Raw genomic sequence first — 20,353 nt, forward strand, 5'->3', positions numbered from 1 at the left:
TAATTCATTGAGACACTGCTTTGAAATAGGTAAAAAGCAAGCTAAACATCAGGTTGGTTTTAATCAGACTATAAACTTTTATTAGATTATGCATTTGCTATCCTTCTCATTGCTACAAGCGAAGCATCATAATCCATAAAGCAAATTTGGATCTTTCTATTGCCACGAGGAAGCCCGTAACAGGCACTAAAAGTTCCATTGGCTCTATTCTAGTGGAACTAAGCATTTATATTCAGTACAGAGAAATATTTCTGTAAACATGTATCATGGCTACATATGATTACAAATCTGAAGGCACAGAAAGGAAGATTGCATGTTGCCTAGGCCAGGGCAGGAGTAAAGATTTTCCCACCAGAAACAAATCCCTTACACTCCCCTCCCCCTTTTTCTCAAAATCTAGAAACTGCTCACTTTTTAGGCTTAATCATCTTACTTAGTATCCCATACCTGAAGGTGTAGTTCCAATAATCACATAAACTCAGCCATCATCAAAATTTAGTGTGAGATATCCATCTCATATCAAACTGACATATTTCATTTGTTTGGAAACCCTTCACAGGGTGGGAAGCTGAAAGCAATGCCTCTGATCAATTACCCCATACCCGTGCCATAGCAAATGCAATCTGAATGCCATCACACGGGCATTAATTACATTGTAATTCCAATGGGGCAGGAAACTCCTGTGCCTCCCAGCCCACAGTATCCATTGGGGTTCTTGCTTAAGTATTGTTGATGGTAATCTTCAGCATAATAGAATTGTTGATCCTCTCGAATATCAGTGGTAATGTCACCATAGCCACTTTCATTAAGGACCTGTTAAGAGAGAATAGTTTTTTAGTGAGTGTCATCATCATCACCAGAGTAGCTAACTTTAATATAGCTATTTGATGTGGATTGTTTCCTTTGATTCTCATAACAATCCTGAGAGGTAGGTAATAAACGTATTATTCTTTTCATTTCATAGATTAGGATCCTCACTGTGAGGCTCAGAAAGGTTATATAATTTGCATAAAATCAGAAGATTTGAACACATATCTTCTGATATTCACAATAATCCCCAGAAGAAGGCAGCCCCGGAGTAGAGTATGACTCTGGAATCAGGGGATCTGGGTCTAAAGCCAGGCTCTGCTGCTAACTGCCTCTATCTTGTAAGTATCTTAGCTTTTCTTGGTCTCGGTTTTGTCATCTGTAAGATGAGAGGGTTGAACTGAATGAGATCCGACTTTCCTTTTGTCTCTAATCTATGGTGATCCCCATTTTACTGAGGAGGAAACCAAGGCACAGAAAAGTCAAGCAATTTGCTGAAGATCACACAGTGAGTAAGTAGCAAAGCTGGAGTCTGAACCCATGTCCTCTAGCTCCTGAACCCCAAGCATTAAAGTTTACACGTATAACAATGAAAGGAAAGAGATGCTCAGGGATGACATGACTGCTTGATGACAATGAACTAGGACAGAGTGAACCAAAAAACGCCTGGGTCTTGCCCAGCTCTTCTATGAATTAGATGTTTGCTTAGGGTCAAGTCACTCTACTACAATAGTTTTCAGTCAGTTATCTTCCAGTTTTTACATTCTATGTTTCCAAAAAATCAAGTTTATAAGTGGTCAACTTTCAAATTAGCCAGGCTGTAAAACAGTTACATTGACTGGTTTCAAATATTAGGGAGATAATAGATTACATTTATAAAGTAAGACTTTGCCATTTATAAAATTCTTTACTCACAACAACCCATCCTTCAGGTTGCCCACAGTGAATAATTTTAAATCGATTTAAAATTCATCAAGGAAGGGCCACAAAACTTTTTGTTCAAATTGAATCATCATCATTGTGTTTCAAAATTTATAGAATCTGTGATTATACTAGCATGGACACATCCTCTACAAATGTGGCTCTCCATCCCTCTATGCTTTACTAAATGGCATCATGAATTATCCTGACTGCAAAATTAAAATCACATCAGCTTTCCAATGATGAGCCTCTCCAAATTTAGCCAGTCTGATCCTTAGATGAGCCACTCATCCAGGGTGTCCCTGAGTAATCAATACTCAGAGAAGTCTTTATTTGGTAGGAGTGATAAAAGCTCATACACTATTAGTGTAACTTTTAAGAACTTTTAGTGTTATAGAAAAAAGTTAAGGGGCATCAAGAGATAAACAGTATGATAACAATCAAATTACTATTTGTTGAATGTACATATTAAAATTATATTTAATTACAAAATAATTATATATTTAAGATAAAAATATAAAACCAGAAAGTAAGTATATAAAACAATACTTAGTTCTCTTCATTGTTTTGACTTTTCCCTCTCAGTGTATCATAATTTTGTAGGTATTTAGAACAGATATCCCTAGCATTTATTTTGGTAGAATTTTTTTTTCATTTCTCTAAAGTCTTAGCATCACAATGTTTGGTGGAGGATTTTTTGACTCTAAAGTCTCAACGTTAGGAGCAGGCAGGAACTACTTGAAAAGTCCCTAAGAAGCTCAGGGAAGGAAGTACCACTCTCTCCAAAAGTATGGCAGGAGAAATTGGCTTGAAAATTTTACCACAAACAAATAAGCTATATATTAACAACATATTTTAAAAGATTATAAATTATGATTGGATTTTCAGGAATGCTAGGTTGGTTTAGTGTAAGGAAACCTATAGCCACTATAATAAATCATAAAAGTAACAAATTATAATAAAAAACCCACATTATGTAAATCAAAGTTAAAAAGGCTTTTGAAAAAATCCATGTCTGTTTTTGTTAAAAACACTATAATGTATAAGAATAAATTAACTTTTCTTTAATATAATATGTGATACTTATTTAAAACCAAGAGTAAACATTACATATAAAATGTAAGAAAGTTAAAGGTCTTTCCAATAAGATTGGATATCTCTTATCATCACTACTTTTTAACACGTACTAGCTATAGCAAAAAACAAGAAAGAGAAATTGGGAGAAGCAGCATAAACAAAGAGGAAACAAAACAGTTATTTTTTTTCTTGCAAGTAATAGATGATGGTCTATTTAGAGAACCTTAAAGAGTCAACTAAAATTCAGCTAAGTTGCTGAACATAAAATAAAGCCATATAAACAATAAGAATTTCTATTTATCATCAAAAAGGCTCTGGGAGAAGAGATTAAAAGAGACATTTCATTGAAAACAACTACAGAAGTTAAAATATTTAAGAGTATATCTATTATTATATACTCAGGAACTATATGAATGAAACTATAAAAATAGACCTAAATATCAGAGTAAATGTTTATTGTTCATGAGTAGATCAAGCCACTATAATAAAAATGACAATACTACTTAACTTAACCTATTTACTTAGTGCTATAACAATCAACTGATTATCTGATAGAGGGAGAAAATTTATCTGAAGAAACAAAATAATAAGTATTTCAAGAGAAATGATGAAAAGAGAAGTGAGAAAAAGTCCTATTTGTATCAAAGTTTAAAGTACACTACCAAGTAGTAGTCAAAAAATATTGATTTAAAAAAATATTAATCAAAGGAAGAGCTTAGATATATAACAAACAGAAGCAAATAAACACAGTAGTATCATGTTCATTAAACCCAAAAGTCCCAGGTATTGGAAGGGAAGGAAGCACCTATTCAGCAAAAATTATTGGTAACAGTTTAGCAAAAATTATAAACCAACATTCCATATCATATACCAAGTAAACTCTAAATGGATATATGATTTAGCTGCAAAAAGTGATATTCTTAGCAAATTAGAGAAATAAGGAAGAAATTACTTTCCAGACATATGAAGAGAGGAAGAGTTCATGACCAAACAAATAAGAGAGAGGTCATAGAAGAAAAACAATTCTGGTTATGTAAAATTTAAAATTTTAATCAAATACATTTAAAATTAGCAGGGTAATTGGATAATTGGAAAAATAACAACTTTGCAGCACATTTTCCTGATAAAGATGTCATATCCATGATATATAATTATTCAAATATGTAAGAAAAAGAGCCATTTCCCAGAGAGACAAAAAATCAAAGAATATAAAGTCAGTTTTCAAAAATAGAAATATAATTTATTAATAACTGTATAAAATGCTCAAAATTATTAATAATTAAAACAAATTAAATGAAAGCAAACTTTCATTAGACTGGCAAAGTTGACCAAAGAAGAAAATGACAAATGTGTGAATGACTCTGGGAAAACAAGCACATGAATATACTGCTGGAGGAGGTGAGATTTGTTATAGTCATTATCAAAAGCAATGTGAAACTATCTTTCCAAAGTCACTAAAATACATATACTTTGACCCACTGACACAACTATTAAGAAAGTGATTGCAATTTTCCTTGTACAGCTTAACTGTATAAATATATATACATATATTGCATTTAACATATAATTTAATATATTTAACATGTATTGGTCTACCTGCCATCTAGGGGAGAGGGTGGGGGGAAGGAGGGGAAAAGTTGGAACAAGTTGGAACAGAAGGTTTTGCAAGGGTCCAAGGATGAAAAATTACCCATGCATATATCTTGTAAATAAAAAGCTATAATTTAAATTTTTTTTAAAAGAAAGTGATTGAAGAAAGAGGAAAAGGACATGTCTGTACCAAAATATTTATAGCAACTCTTTTTGCTGGAAAAAAATGGAAACTGAAAGAGCATATTCACCTACTGAAGAATGGCTAAACAAATTGTAATATATAAATATAATGTGATATTACTGTTCTATAAGAAATGATGCAATGAACAGTTTCAGAGAATAACTAGAACACCTATACGAACAGATGCAGAGTAAAGTGAGCAGAACCAAGGGAACAATTTATATAATTATAAAGAAAAGCAACTTTGAAAGATTGGAAAAGCTGGATGAATGCAATTAAAAATCATGATTTTTGAAGACTAAAGATGAACCATGCTACCTGCAGAGAGGAAATAGACTAAAAATTCAGAAAGAAAAAAAAATTGAAAATATGAAATGAAGGAATTTGCTAGATTAGGTATATTTGTTACAAAACGTAATAAGTGAGCTGGTTTGTTGTTGTTATTGTCCTGAATAGAATAAATTAGAATAGAATAGAAGAATAGAATAAATAGAATAGAAGAGGAACAAAAAACAAATATTTGTTAATTTAAAAAATGATCTTTTTTTCTTTAAAGAAAACTATATCCCTTGAGGCTTAAAGATTAGAGCCACCTGATTTTGATATCAATGAGTATATACGCATAATATTTTCATCCTATGTCTCTAACAAATAAAATAGGTGGCACAGTACATGGAGTGCTGAGCCCATAATAAGAAATATCTCAGTTAAAATCTGGCTTCAGATACTTAATAGTTATTTAACATTTGGAAAATCACTTAACTTCTGTTTATCTCAGTTTCCTCATCTGTAAGATGAGGACAATAACAAGATCTAACTTCCCAGGGTTGCTGAGAAGATCAAATGAAATAATTAATAATGAATAAAGCTCAGCACTGTGCCTGGCACATTGTAAGCACTATAAAATGTTAGCTACTACTATTATTAAAATAGGTAGCTCAATTCAATATATTTTAAGTACCTCCTATGTGAGAGGAAATAAAATAAGGTGTCATGGTTCTAACAGCAGAGAGATAATACATGGATATGCATATGTGTGTATGTGTATGTGCACGCATGCATATGTACGTACATGAGTTAGTTTCATATTTTGTTATTGTGAGTACTTCTTTCACCAAAGCAATTCTCAACTAATTTATGACATAGAAGAAAACATTGAAAGGTTTTGTGTCCAAAATATTCATCACTTTGGTACTTCTTTCTGGAATTCCCCAATTTCTATCAAGGGAACCACCCTGATTTCACAGGCAACCAGGCTCATAGTCACCTGGGCTCATCAACCTCCTTTACTCCACATATGCAAATCAGCTCATAAAACAAGAGCACTTACACAGTGCAAAGTCCTGTCATTCAGCTCCCAGTTTCTGCCGCATCTGTCAAGCACTTTCCTGATTCAGCCCAGCAACCCAGATTCTGTCTTAGTTCTAGGGAATTCTCCAGACAGACCAACAACCAAGGACCAAGAGCAGTATATTCACTTGCTTCCCTTTGTGGGACCTCTCTCTAACCAAGGACAAGCTTGACTTATTCTTCCTTATGCTCTTCCTATCCACAATCTAGCAGAAACCTCTGACTGCCACTTAGTCAAGATGAACTGGGAGAATTGGGTGATAAGTCTCAAGTTTACCAAAAAAGGACTGGTTTTATTATGAAGCATTCCTGCAGTACTTTAAATTTTGCAGAGCCCTTGAATATAATTTGGAACCATGAGACCATATTTGTAATTTGGAATTTTGCTCACTAAGCTAGGCTGAAAAAGATTGTGTTTTTCTAAACAGAGTGGGCCACAAAGGCAACATGAAGCTAACCAATCAGTGCCAAGAGAGCTATCCAACCACCTGGCTCAGAATCAGCCAATTCTCTCATAGGGTTTACAAGTGTCAACAGGAAGCAAGGCCAATAATTTCAACGCCAATCAGCTTCCTTCTGTTCTTCTATGTAGTATTAAGTGACATCAGGAAAAAGAGAATGAGCTTGTTACTTTGAAATAGGGCCTTCTTACCCAGGGGCCACCATGACAAATGTACACCTGGTGAAAAAATTCCAGCATTTACCACGTCTTTTCTGTCACCCCACTGTGTCCTTAGTAGCACTTTCATTGGCCCTATTTCTGTTTGGAGCCTACAAGTATGAATTAAGAGCCTGAGAGGCTCCAAAACAATCATCTCCTCTCCTTAGTGAACAACAGCGTACATTATCTCTACTTTTTCTGTTGACCAACGTCTTCCCCTTAGCAGGTTTCTAATCTTGGTTGTCTGGCCTTCTCTCCCTCTCAAGCCTCTCTGCTACTTCTCTCTTTCCTTGGTTTCTCATCTTCTCTTTGACCACTACCATATCTCAAGGTTCAAACTTAGCTCCGCTCATTTCTATCTATACACACTAATTTCTGCATGGATTTTATCCAGTCACAATTGCAATCATTACCTGGTCAGAGAAGCTTTTAACTCTTCTTCTGCCTCTGATCTAATGACATTCTTTCCAACTTTCTAACATTTCAATATTTGATATTTCCATTGTATATCCAAGAGGATGTCTAAAGCTTAACATGTTGCTTTTAGAGCTTGTTATAATTTCTACTAACCTATTTGTTGTTGGTGGCATTTAGTCTTTTTGAATAGCGTCTGATTCTTTGTGACCTCCTGTGTGAGAGGAAATAAAATAAGGTCTCATGCTTCTAACAGCAGAGAGATTGGACTTTTGTATTTTTCTTAGCAGAGACATGGAGCGGTTTGTCATTCCCTTCTCCAGCTCATTTGACAAGTGAGAAAACTGAGGCAAAGAGTGTTAAGTGGTTTGCCCAGAGTCACACAGCAGTTAAGTGTCTGAGGCTGGATTTGAACTCAGGCTTTCCTGCCTCCAGGTCTGGTGCTCTATTCCCCTAACCCCTTAGCTGCCCATCACTAAACCATAAGCTCATCTCAGTTCTCCCATTACTTCCAGAGAGACCAAAGGCTTCCAAATTTCTTAACCATTTTTGAATATTTCTTCTTTATTCCCAATATCAAGCTCACCATCATATCCAGTTGATTTTGTCTCTCTTACATCTTTCAGATCTGAGTGATCCCCACAGTCACACCCCAAGCCCTCCCAGATCAGCTTCCTGATCCATCTCAGAGAAAAGTGTCAACCCTTTTTCACAGCTACCATCCCTACCTGTGCCTTTGACATTATTCTCTGTTGCTTCAGTTTCTTCTTATGGAAAATGATGGAATTGAAGTAAATTATTTCTAGAGGTGGCCCAGCACTAAACCTTATGATCGTTGGTAATGTTCACCAAGTACCTGTGTTCGCTGTGCTCACTGGAGTCTTCATTGATCTTTCTATTCTAAATCTTTAACATCTTTCATAGTGCTAGTGCTGAAAGGAGCTTCAGCTGCCAGCCCTTTCATTTTACAAATGAGGATACTAAAGCCCAATAGGAGTAAATGAGGGATTTGACTAAAGTAACATCTGTGGTGTGCACCAGAGGTGCCACATGAAGCCGTACCAGTGTTGTTTCCATCATATCAGGCCTAGTAGCATGGCTATTTTCTTATTTATTTATTTACAAAGCATATGCAGGAAATTTTTCCAACATTGATAACATGACTATTTTCCTGACTCCCTGATCTGATTATAAATCCTTTGAGCAAAACAACTATTTCTTTTTCTCTTCCTGTCCCAAAATACCTTCTTAAAGTTCTCAAGTACCCCTCAGGATTCAACATCAGGCAGGAAGAGACCATAAATGTTTTCATGATAGAGTGTTTTTCATTCTCTTACTCAAAAATCTTCAGTGACTTCTTACTGCCTCTAGAATAAAATATATCCTCAATGATGGACAGAATCAGCTACACTCAGAGAAGGAACACTGGGAAATGAGTGTAAACTGTTTGCATTTTTGTTTTTCTTCCCAGGTTGTTTTTACCTTCTGAATCCAATTCTTCCTGTGTAACAAGAAATTCAGTTCTGCACATATATATTGTACCTAGGATATACTATAAGATATTTAATATGTATGGGACTGCCTGCCATCTAGGGGAGGGGGTGGAGGGAAGGAGGGGAAAAACTCAGAACAGAAGGGAGTACAAGGGATAATGTTGTAAAAAATTATCTATGCATAGATATCTATGCATGTCAAAAAATGTTATAATTATAAAATTAATATAAAAAATACATGAAGCTAGTTTTCAACAATAACAAAAAAAGAATAAAATATAAACTCCTTAGCTTGGGAATTAAGACTCTCTTTAGTGGCTTCACCTTATTATTCTTCAGACACTTTATGTTCCAATCTAGCCTACTCTAGATTTCCAGCACTCAACATGTCACCCCCATCTCCTGTATTTGCACAGCTGTATCTCAGATCTAGAATAAACTGTCTTTCATATCCCTTATCCTTTAAGACTCAGTGCCAGAGACCTATTTTTACAAAAATATTCATAACAGTTCTTTTTGTGGTGGAAATGAGGAATGCCTGAAACACACAATGATATATAATTGTGATAGAATATTATTCTGCTGTAAGAAATGACAAGCAGGATGATTTTAGAAAAACCTGGACTTATATGAACTGATGCAAAGTGAACAGAATCAGGAAAATATTGTATGCAATAACAGCAATATTGTTTTATGAAGAATTGTGAATGACTTAGCTATTCTCAGAAATACAACAATCTAAGACCTAAAGACGTCATAATGAAACATGCTATCTCCCTCTAAAGGAAGGAGTGATGTCTCAATATAGACTGAAACATACTATTTTTTCTTTCTTTCCTTCTTTTTTGGGTTGAGTTGTTTTGTACAAAACAAATAATATGGTAATATGGCAATGTTTTACATGATTGCTTACTGCCTAGGGTTTGAGGTAGGAGAGGAGGAAGGACAGAATTTGGAACTCAAAATTTAAAAAAAAAATGAATTATTTTGACATGTAATTGGGAAAAGTATTTTTTAGAAAAGATTCAGTGTCCTAAACAAGTCTTTTATTAAACCTTTGCTGATCTCCATAGTTATCAGAATTTTCTCCTTTGTCATATAATCCCAGAGTCCTTTAATTTCTCCTTTGCCTTTTGTTATTTGCCTCCTCTCGAGAAAATGTAATTAATTGTGGTTGTATTAATAGAGAGTAAGGAGGTTATTTCAAAGGAAGAATTGGTAATCCTTGGCGAATGGCTGGATGAATGAAAAGAATGGTGACTCCTCTTTCTCCTACCTTGTGAAAGCCATTTCCACAGTGTTCTCAGGACCACTGGTGAATCATTCACAATGAGAGATATAAGACTAAGAAGGCTTAATACATTTCTTCTTGTTGGGAAGGAGTTATATTTTCACAAGGGTCAAGAATCACAGAGCCTATGAGTCTTTTCTACTTATCTTCTGCTTAAGGTGATTGTTCATATTATTGATAGACTAAGCATGACCAATTCTTATTTTTATCTGGATATCCTGTAGACGCATCCTAAGAATGTCCTAGCATTTTTTGTGGCATGGAATCCTTCAGCAGTAAGTCTGGTGAAACCTATGAACCGCCTTCTCAAAGTAAAATTTTTAAATATATGAAAATAAAATACAAAGAATTATAAGATAATTATAAGATAAGTCAATTACAAATGAAATAAAATTATAAAAATAAACAAAACACAGGTGCACAGACCTGAGATTAAGAACCTGTGGCTTAAAAATTACTGAGGAAAGTCACGGAATGGGGGCTGATGGCCTACTTTAAAGTCATTGTCTGTATTTCCACAAGATCCTTGTTATGGCTTCCTAATCAGTGTTACTGATTCTTTTCTTTTCATGTCCCATCTTCCTAGTGGAATGGAGTCTCCTTGAAGGCAGGGGAGATGACTTATTTATTTTTATTTTTTTGTATTCCATCCCTCCCTTCTTCTCCCTCCCCTCCCCCCAGTTCCTAACACTAGCCCAATTTGGGTGCTGGCAGGGTCCTTAAATTGTAATAAGGAGACTAGCTAAGCAGAGACTCATTTAAAGAACACAGAAAAATTAAGTAAAAATGCTTGGGATCTCTTCCAGCTCTAACATTCTAGGTTAGAATAGAAAACAGCTTCTGTCTCTAGTCACATGTTTCCTATTCTAGGCATTCAGAAGCTGAGCTCCAGAATTCGCAGCTTCCTGGGAATAGAGACATGCCAGCTTTCCCCAGCAACGGCCATGGCATGCTCTGGACACAGGTGCATATTTGGCTATAGGAGTTATTGGCAGTACCCGGCTCCAGGATGCTAGGCGGTGGGCAGGGGAAGCAGAATGAGGTGTGGAGAGAGAATTTAGAATTGTTCAGGAAAGCTTCCATCTCTGTCTATCACAGCTTCTCCTCCCCACTCCCATCCCTGCTTCCTCCCCATCACAGTAGAGAACAAAATTGGGGATATTTCAATCTCCCTGAAAAGCTGAAGATTCTCTGCTGGGATTTAAATGTGACACATTCTTTGCCTAGCTCGTTAAACCTGAGAGAGAATTCTAAAGAAACCGTGCAGAAGGGAAGCAGAGAAGTCAGTTCAGGACTGAGAACATCCTGCTCGATTTCAATCGGTATTAATACTACGTCAGCTAGAAGAGTAAGTTGAAGGCAGCCTCCTCAAATGGATATTATTATTAAACTAAATGTTTTATTTAGAAAATACTTATTTCTTTAAAAATGATTTAATGCTACAGAAAGTGGGAGAAAAAATCTTTTAAGAATCAAGCAAAAAAAAAAAAAAAAAAGAGTTCACAAGAGAATTAGGATGATTCAAATTTCCTTCTGGGTCTCAGAGCACACTTTTCAGCACCTGTGAAGTGTACACATGCAGGGAAAGGCAGCTGTTTCATCCTGTACCATATCATGTGGTTATTTGAATTGGGGTTGTGGGGAGTGAGGGGAAACAAGGAGACTGCAGATAGGCTCTCTCTCCTGGCAGCCTTCCCTGGAGTATGAATAGCAAAAAAAAAAAAAAAAAAAAAAAAAAATCTGAATGCCTACACTGTCACATCCAAATGATTTGTATGGCTGTTCCGCAAGTCCTTGCAGCCAGGGATACACAGGGACTCAGCACTGGCTCTAGCTGCTGTTACAGGGTCCAGCACGCCCTCAGCACTGAATGCCATTCCTCCTCCTAAATTCCACCGGGCGTTTCACCCTAAGCAGGCACACTTCTGCCCCAGCCCTAATCCAGACTCCCTTCAGTCTTAGCCTGGTCCCTGCCCCTGGCTAAGGAACAGTCTCCTGAGGCCATGGGAGTTACGCTGGTGAATCTGATGCTCCTTAGATAGGACAGCAGGATGGTAATGTCAAGGATGTCCTCTGGCACTGGAGCCTCTGGTTGTAAAGAGAGCAAGGACATTATGAGTCCACGAGTCCAAAGTGGAACCTCTAGGACAGCTTGTTATCTTTCCAACAAAATCAGCCCCTTTAAGTGAGGATTGGCAGTGAGAACTAACCAGAGAAAGGTAAAAACAAGCAAGAAACCCAAGCAAATCAACAGTCCCCAATAGTTGTGAGGAAGAAAACAGGATCTTCTTTTGTTAGTTCCTATTGCTATCAATGGTGCCATGATTCTCCAAAGCATCCAGGTTCCAACCTCAGCATTAGTTTTGACCTTCTTTCTCATCCCCACACCTCTCTATCAGTGCTCAGTGGCCGCCAAGTCTGTAATCTCATATTCACAAATTTCAGAGGCTTCTCTTCCCTCTAGGATAAAAAACAAACTCCTCTGTTTGTCTTTTAAGGCCCTTCACAATCAGACTCAAGCTGGTTTATCTTTCTAAGCTCAGTCAACCAATCAAACATTTATTAAGGGCCTAATAACACTAAGTAGTGGATACAAAAAGAGGCAGAAGCCAGCTCCTGCTCTTAAAGAGCTTACAATCTAATGGAAGAGGTAACAAGGAAACAAACATATACAAAACAAGCTATGTACAGGATAAAATAGGAGATAATTACAGAGGGAAGGTCCCGGAATTAAGAGGGCTTTAGAGAAGGCTTCTTATAGAAGTGAGATTTTAGTTGGGACTTAAAGGTAGCCAGGGAAATCAGTGTACATTACTTAGTGCACATTATTGTTCTTCACACACGCTATGCTCTCATTAAATTAACCTATTTGCCGTTCCTTTCACATGATCATCTACTGCCCATCTCTTTGCCTTTGTACAAGCTTTTCCCCATGCCCCAAGCTCCTCAATCTACCTTCTAAATTAAGTGCTTTACAATTAAAAAAAAAAAAAAAATCAGGTAGCTACCCTTATTTCCCATTATTCCTTCGTGTACTTTATGCTCCAGCCAATTGGACTTTTCCCAGTTGCGTAAACATATCCTCTCCTTCCCCCTTGATCTCCTTTGCCTTATGCTTAACATTTCTGATTATTAAAACACTACCTATCGTTCATAGCCTAATCCAAATGTTAACTCTTCCATGAAACTTTCCTTGCTCGTCTCCCTTAGATATGTGTTTTTCCTCCTCTCAGAACCCTTGGAGAATTTTGCTTGTGAATTTTATGTATTATGTTGTTTCAGAGTTATCTGTGATCAGGTCTTATCCTCTCTACTAGTCTCTAAGTTGTCTGAGGGCAAAGTCTATGTCTAGAGATGCAGTGCGATAAACTGTAAAGAATCTGTCCCTGAAGATAGAAATCAAGGATTTGAGTTCTGTTGCTATGTTTAATTAGTTGAGTGATCTGGGGCAAGTTATTTTTAATTGCTTCCAGGCCTCAATGTCCTAATCAGTAAAGAAGGAATAAAGTTTTCTTTCCCTAATTGAGAGGGTTTTTATGAGAAAAACATTTTGTGAAATGTATGTCCTTTATAAACTGCATTAACATAATTTATTTTGAGCTCATTCCTTAAGAAGAATCTCTTGTGTGCTTGAAGAAGCTTCCAGGATGAAGATGGATAAGAAAAGAAAAAAAAAAAAAAATCCGATAGGCTCTAAGTATCAAGAAAGCTATTGAGGTCAGCTTCTTTATTATGTCTAAATAATAGTAATCTAAGATAAATCTTCAGGAATTACTAAAATGAAAATCTATTTCATTCATATATTTATTTTGAGGAGAAAATAATCATATAGTAGGTATCTTTTGGGGGCTCTTATATTTTATCATATTCTAGGAAATTGAGAACCATTCAGAAAATCTTAAGGAATTCATATCATCTTAAGTTGATCATAAAAGACTTTATCTAGTCAGTTTATTCATCCAATTAAACTCAGAAACCTGCCAAAATAATCTTCCTCATATTGTGGTCTCATCATGTTACTCCTCTGCTTGAGTTCACTAGTGACTCCTGATTGCCAATTGGGGGGAGAGGGGGAAAGATAGTCTTTTTGATCTGTTATTTGGAGCTTTCCACAATCTGGCTCTAATCTCCCTCTGCAGTCTTATTTTATACTATCATCCTTAATGTATTCTGCAATGCAGACAAATAGAATTACTAGCTTTTATCTCATGCTATTCTGCTTTTTCTTGTTTCCTATATTCTTTTCAATTCTGCCACGGTTATCATCATATTATCTTAAGGTCTGTTTATTTACCACCTCCATGAAGCTTTCTCTGATCACTCCAATTGAAAATGACTTTGCACAATTTCCTGGAATATATTTGTCCCATCACCTTTTCCTTTATATCTGTATGTAATATATGCATGTCACATTACTCTTATTCAATCTACACATTCTCCAGATGATCTGGCTCATCTGGAACTTTCTGCAGGTCTGTTTTCTTCTCCACTGTTGTTCATTGCTTTAAGACAAATGTTCCTGATCTTCCTCTATAAGGTTTTGCAAATGGATTTGGTACTATAAACCAATGTTGCCTTTGGCTGCCAAGTCTCATTGTTTTGCAAGGAAGTAAAATACTTTCTGGTGAAGGTAGTTCTGGCAATCAAGTGGCACAATGGATAGAGCCATAGGCTTGGAGTGGAGGAGCTCCGAGTTCAAATTTAGCTACAAACACTAGCTAGCTGTGTGACTCTGGGCTAGTTCCATAACATCTATCTCCCTCAGTTTTCAAAATTTAGGATAATTGGGCAAGTCACTTAAACTCTCTGCACCTCAGTTTCCTCATCTGCAAAATGTAAGATTAGATGGCCTTTATGTCCCCTTCTGTTCTAAATCTATGATGCTATAAACTTCTGGCCGAAAGGTGACATTCTAAATCTTTGCTTTTACCTACTCCCCATTTTTCATTTAATATGAAGGAGATATAACTGTACCCAGTCTTCTCAATTTTCCCCTTTTAATCTCACGTTAACATCAACTTTTGCTCTAACTAGCCAACCAGCTCTGCATATCAAAGGCAATTTATAAAGTATTTGAAAAATTTGAATTTTAACAAACATCTGCCTCAGACACTTCTGCATCTGCTAGCCTCTGAGGAAGATGCAAAGAGCACTAATGTGGACCCTTTCCACAAAAAGCAGACAGTGTAATAGAGCAGGGAAGGCATGTACACAAGTAAGTACATGATAAACATCAGAAATGATTCTATAAGAAAAGCACAAAGTGTTATCAGATATGATGAAAAAAGGACCATTATTATCTGAAAGAGCTGAAAAAGGCTTTTTAGAGAAAGCAGGAAGAAGTGGACATTCCAAAAATAAAGAAGGGAATGGCTCAAGGGGTGTGTCTGAAAAATGGAAAACAACATTTTATTTCCTACCACTGGGAGGATATGCACTCCCCAAGTACAGAGATTTTGGGGTCTCTCGGATTTCTTGGCAGTCAGCTACCCTCTTTTCAGTATTACCAACCTTTCTGCCATTTGCACAGGCTATTTCCCTTTTGCCAGTTAGTTCTGATCCCCGTAGCTACTAACGTACTCATTTATCTTTATCTCTGGAAATTTTTCTGAAGTCGTTTTTTCCCCCTAGCAAGAGACCCTGTCAGTACCATCTTTTTTCCACAAGATGGCATACATTTCATTTTATTTGCCTTTTAAGACTTGATAACCAGGAATTAAGACACCATAATATACTAAAATGAGAACTAGGAGAACAATTGATGCAATGATAATAATATTACAGAGAAAAACAACTTTGAAATACTTGAGAATTCTCATCAAGGCAATGATAATGCAATTATCAAAGAAATGAAGATGAAATATAATATTCACCTTCTGATAGAAAAGTGGTGAACTTAATATGAGAAAAAAAGACACATTTTCCAGATACGCCCAGTATGGGAATGTGTTTTGCTGGCCACTGCAGTTATGTATTAAGGGATTAATATTTTTTTTTTCTCCTTCTCAGTAGGAAGGACGTAAGAAGAAGGAAAAGATTAATTTTTTAAATGCTTGTTAACTGACAAAATTTTGAATATATGTTATATAGTTCATTCTAACAAGCTTTTAACTTGCAAACTGATAAGGACAGAGAGTCAAAAGGAACCTTACAGATTACTAGCTTAATTTCATTTTACAGGTAAAGAAACTAGTCTTAGAAAGTTAAAAATAGTGTGTATATTGCCTTATGGTTGGTGGCAAAATTAAGTCTAAAATCCAATTCTTCCAACTTCCTGCTCTAATTTTTTTTATTTCTTTATGAACTGTCACTATTTTATACTGATATCATGCCTATGTGGGAAAATAATTTAGATTAAATTTTAATATAATTATTGTGCTGCTTCTATTTATAGGCTCATGTTCAACATAAAGTTATAAATATTGCACAGTATAAAAATGAAGTAACAATTCAGAATACAATTCTCTATTATCATAGGATTTTGAGATGGAAGATCCAATTCAATAGTCTTATTTTATAGATAACAAAAAATGAAGTGGATTTACCCAAAATCACAAACCTTCTAAGTGGCAAGTTCTACATTCAAATCTTGATTCCAAATTCAAGGCTCTTTCTTTTCTACCACATAGGCTCTGGTCAGATTTTTCTGGTCTCTTGCATGTTCTACTGGCCCCACTTGATCTATCTCAAAGATTATAGGACACCTCAACAGATAATATACAGAACAAAAGCCCTGAGTTGATGTTCATCCTTAAGCTTTCTGGGAACAGAGGTGGATTTTCATTTTTTATCAGTGCCTGGCACAAAGTAGGGCTTAGGAAATGCTTTTTGCTTCATTGCTGTCAGTGTGTTTATATTGATAGATATTATGTTTTAGGGTCTGCAGACCGGCTTGTGAGAGCAAAGAGTTGTCAGATATTTAAGCAATAAAGCAATATCTATGTGGAGCAGTGAGCTCTCAGTCTCTGGGAAAGTTTCTCAGACTCCAGCCAAGGCCAGGAGAGCAGACATAGATTTATCGAGTTAGCTGAGAATTAAGTCAAATTCTTCATCCTTGCCTTTACTTGCTCTTTTAATAATAAAAAATAGCTAGCTTTTTTTTATATCATGGTTCTAAGGCTTGAAAATCCCTTTACATATGTTAACACATTCAATCTTCACAAGCCCCAAGTAAGGTAGGTGCTATTATTGCTAAGGTAACAGATAGTTAAGTATCTAAAGCAGGATTCGAATTCTTGTTCCTTCAACCAATGAAAACACTGGAAGATCCCAAAGTGAACAACCAAGAATGAAAGTAAGAGAAAACTGATCATTGCCCAAGGACCTTAGGAAAAAAAGAAAAAGTAGTGAACTACATTAGAGATGAAATCTTTTTCTTAAAAAAAAAAAAAAAAAAAAAAAAAAAAAAAGCTTGAGTGGAGAATTGAGAAACTACCTTTGGTTCAGTCCCTTGAGAATACAGGAACTGTGCTTCTCAAATAGCAGGTGGATATTCATCTTGAGAAGTAGATTAAAACAACCACAGCACCCCCTATCTCCACTCTCCCACTTCTAGGCTTCCGCTGGTTGTAAAAAAGAACATCCCATCAATAAACCTCAATAGGATATGTAAGTTTTGTGTGGGAGCCATCTTTCATCTCCCTGGCCTGGCCACTGGCTTACCACAAAAATCACTCATTTAGAAAGCATTCACAGCTAAATGGTAAGGAAATGGAAAGAAGAGCTTGATTGATTTTTTTTTCATTCAAAGCTTACTAAACCAAAATAAAAACTAATTCACTTTTCTAACTTACTAAGACAATGATATCTCTTACTTGGAATTCCCACCATCATTATCATCCCTTTGGGTTGTACAAAAAAGATGAGGGAAGTATTTTCTTTTTTTTTTTCCTTTCTTTTTAAAGTTTCAATAATAAATAAATAACAAAATAGTTTTCAGCTTCATTTTTGTAAGACTTTGCATTCCACTATACTCAAAAAGTTATCAAACTTTGATCCAGCAGTATTACTAGTGGACTTATATCCCAAAGAGATTTTAAAGAAGGGAAAGGGACCTGTATGTGCAAGAATGTTTGTGGTAGTCCTCTTTGTAGTGGCAAGAAACTGGAAGCTGAGTAGATGCCCATCAATTGGAGAATGGCTAAATATGTTGTGGTATATGAATGTTATGGAATATTAATTGTTCTGTAAGAAATGACCAGCAGGATGATTTCAGAAAGGCCTGGAGAGACTTACATGAACTGATGCTGAGTGAAGTGAGCAGGACTAGGAAATCATTGTATACTTCAACAACAATCCTGTATGATGATCAATTCTGAAGGATATGGCCCTCTTCAACAATGAGATGAATCAAAGCAGTTCCAATAGAGCAGTAATGAACTGAACCAGCTACACCCAGCGAAAGAACTCTGGGAGATGATTATTCACCACTACATAGAATTCCCCATCTCTCTATTTTTATTTGCCTGCATTTTTTATTTCCTTCACAGGCTAATTGTACACTATTTCAAAGTCCGATTCTTTTTGTACAGCAAAACAACTGTTTGGACATATATATATATTTATTGTATTTAATATATATTTTAACATATTTAGTATGTATTGGTCAACCTGCCATCTGGGGGAGAGGATGGGGGAAGGAGGAAAAAAGTTGGAGCAATTGTCAATGCTGTAAAATTACCCATGCATATATCTGGTAAATAAAAAGCTATTTAAAAAAAAAAAAAAAAGACTTTGCATTCCAGATTTTTCTCCCTCCTTTATCTCTTCCCTCCCTAAGATAGCAAGCAATCTGATAGAGATTAAATATTTGCAAATCAGACCAAAATAGAAAAAAAAAAAAAAAAAACACAAGAAAAAATCCACAAACAACAACAAAAGGCAAAAATACTAAGCTCTGATCAACATTCAGTTTCCATAATTCTCTCTGGATGCAGATGGCATTTTCCAACCTTAGAGTGTTGGAATTGTCTTGAATCATTGCATTGTTGAGAAGAGCCAAGTCCATCACAGTTGATCATCACATAATCTTTTTATCACTGTGTACAATATTCTCTTGATTCTGCTCATTTCACTCCGCATCAGCGCATGTAAGTCTCTCCAGGGCTCTCTGAAATCATCCTGCTGGTCGTTTCTTACAGAGCAATAATATTCCATTATATTCATATACCACAATCTATTAAGTCATTTAAGTAAGCATTTTCAAAAGATTCTTATGAAAATGCTATTTATTATTAGGAGGGGGAAGAGAAAAGGATTACCTGGTTGGATTTGGGCAACTTTTTGTTTAGTATCAGGCCATTTAGGCTGGCATTCGATACGATGAGGTGGCAAGATATGGTGGAAAGAGTATTGAACCTGGCACAGGTGCTCAATCACTGCTTACTGAATACCTGTCTACTTGTAGAAAAGAAACCTTAGATTACAAGTGCAATAACTACTATGGTGCTCAAGGCTCTGCATAACTTTTGAAAGAGAAAAAAATCACACTGTATTATTAGCATAATTTTTCTGACATCAGCCTCGGCTTCTCAAGATCTTTAGCTTCCTCTTAGGCTCTACTCAGGTACTTCCAGTTTCTCTCTCTCCCAATCCCATTTGGTGCTTTCTCCCTATTAAAACTAGATTTTATTTATCTATGTAAATGCAGCATGTTCCCTAGTAGTATATAAGCTTTTTGATAGGGAGAGGTTGTTTAATATTTGTCTTAGTGCCCCTAGTACTTGGCATGGTACCTAGTACACAATAAGTTTTAATAAATATATACTGAATTGAACAGGACTGCCATCCCCTCTTGAATTCAAATCTTGTCTCAGATACTTCCAGATGTGTGGCCCTAAGCAAAGTCACTTAGGCTCTCTCAGCCTCAGTTTCCTCATCTGTAAAATGGGGATACCTTGGGGCAGCTAGGTGGCACAGTGTATAGAGCACCAGACCTGGAGTCAGGAGGACCCGAGTTCAAATCTGGTCTCAGACACTTAACACTTCCTGGCTGTGTGAACCTTAACCCCAACTGCCTCAGAAAAAAAAAAAAAAAAAAAAAAAAAAAAAAAAAAGGGGGGGGGGGATACCTTGTAGAGCTAATGTAAGGAATAAATGAGATTATATTTCTAAAGGACTTTACAAACTTTAAGGCACTACATATTAGTGATCTCTGGGACTCATAATGCTTATTAGTATGTTTAGTACCACTGTTCCTCCTCTAGACTGATCCTCCTCCTTGGGTCCCCCCACCCCCAATTCAAACCTATATGTCCTTTGATAAACTTCCAGTCAGATTCTTTTTTTCTTGATCTCACTGATATTCCTGACATAACAGAGGCATCCTGGGATTAAGAAACAAGAGCAATTCTCTGGACCTTGCCATTGACTCCTCCGCCCCTTCCTCTAGTGTATGTGCATTTGATGGCTCATTCTCAGGGCTATTACTTCTTTCTCTAGAAGTAGGAGGTAAGATTGTTGTGGGGTTTTTTTGTTTGTTTGTTTGTTTTGACTCCTGATGACACAACAGACAGCAAGCCATTCTCTAACAAAAAGATCAGGGTCTGCAATCATCCTCGATCTTT

At 36.1% G+C, this 20,353-nt stretch overlaps 1 protein-coding gene across 4 annotated transcripts in view; it reads right to left on the bottom strand.

Moving 5' to 3' along the window:
* Positions 1-53: 53 nt before the first annotated feature.
* MSRA (methionine sulfoxide reductase A) overlaps positions 54-20,353 on the bottom strand; it is a 526,139-nt gene continuing 505,839 nt past the window's right edge. For all 4 annotated transcript variants that reach the window (XM_074287550.1, XM_074287549.1, XM_074287551.1 and 1 more), the window contains one exon: positions 54-813. In XM_074287550.1, the coding sequence (XP_074143651.1) occupies positions 649-813 (165 nt within the window). In that variant the 3' untranslated portion in view covers positions 54-648. The remainder of the gene's footprint in view (positions 814-20,353) is intronic.

Source organism: Sminthopsis crassicaudata, chromosome 2, assembly GCF_048593235.1.
Source record: "Sminthopsis crassicaudata isolate SCR6 chromosome 2, ASM4859323v1, whole genome shotgun sequence".
Lineage (NCBI taxonomy): Eukaryota > Metazoa > Chordata > Mammalia > Dasyuromorphia > Dasyuridae > Sminthopsis > Sminthopsis crassicaudata.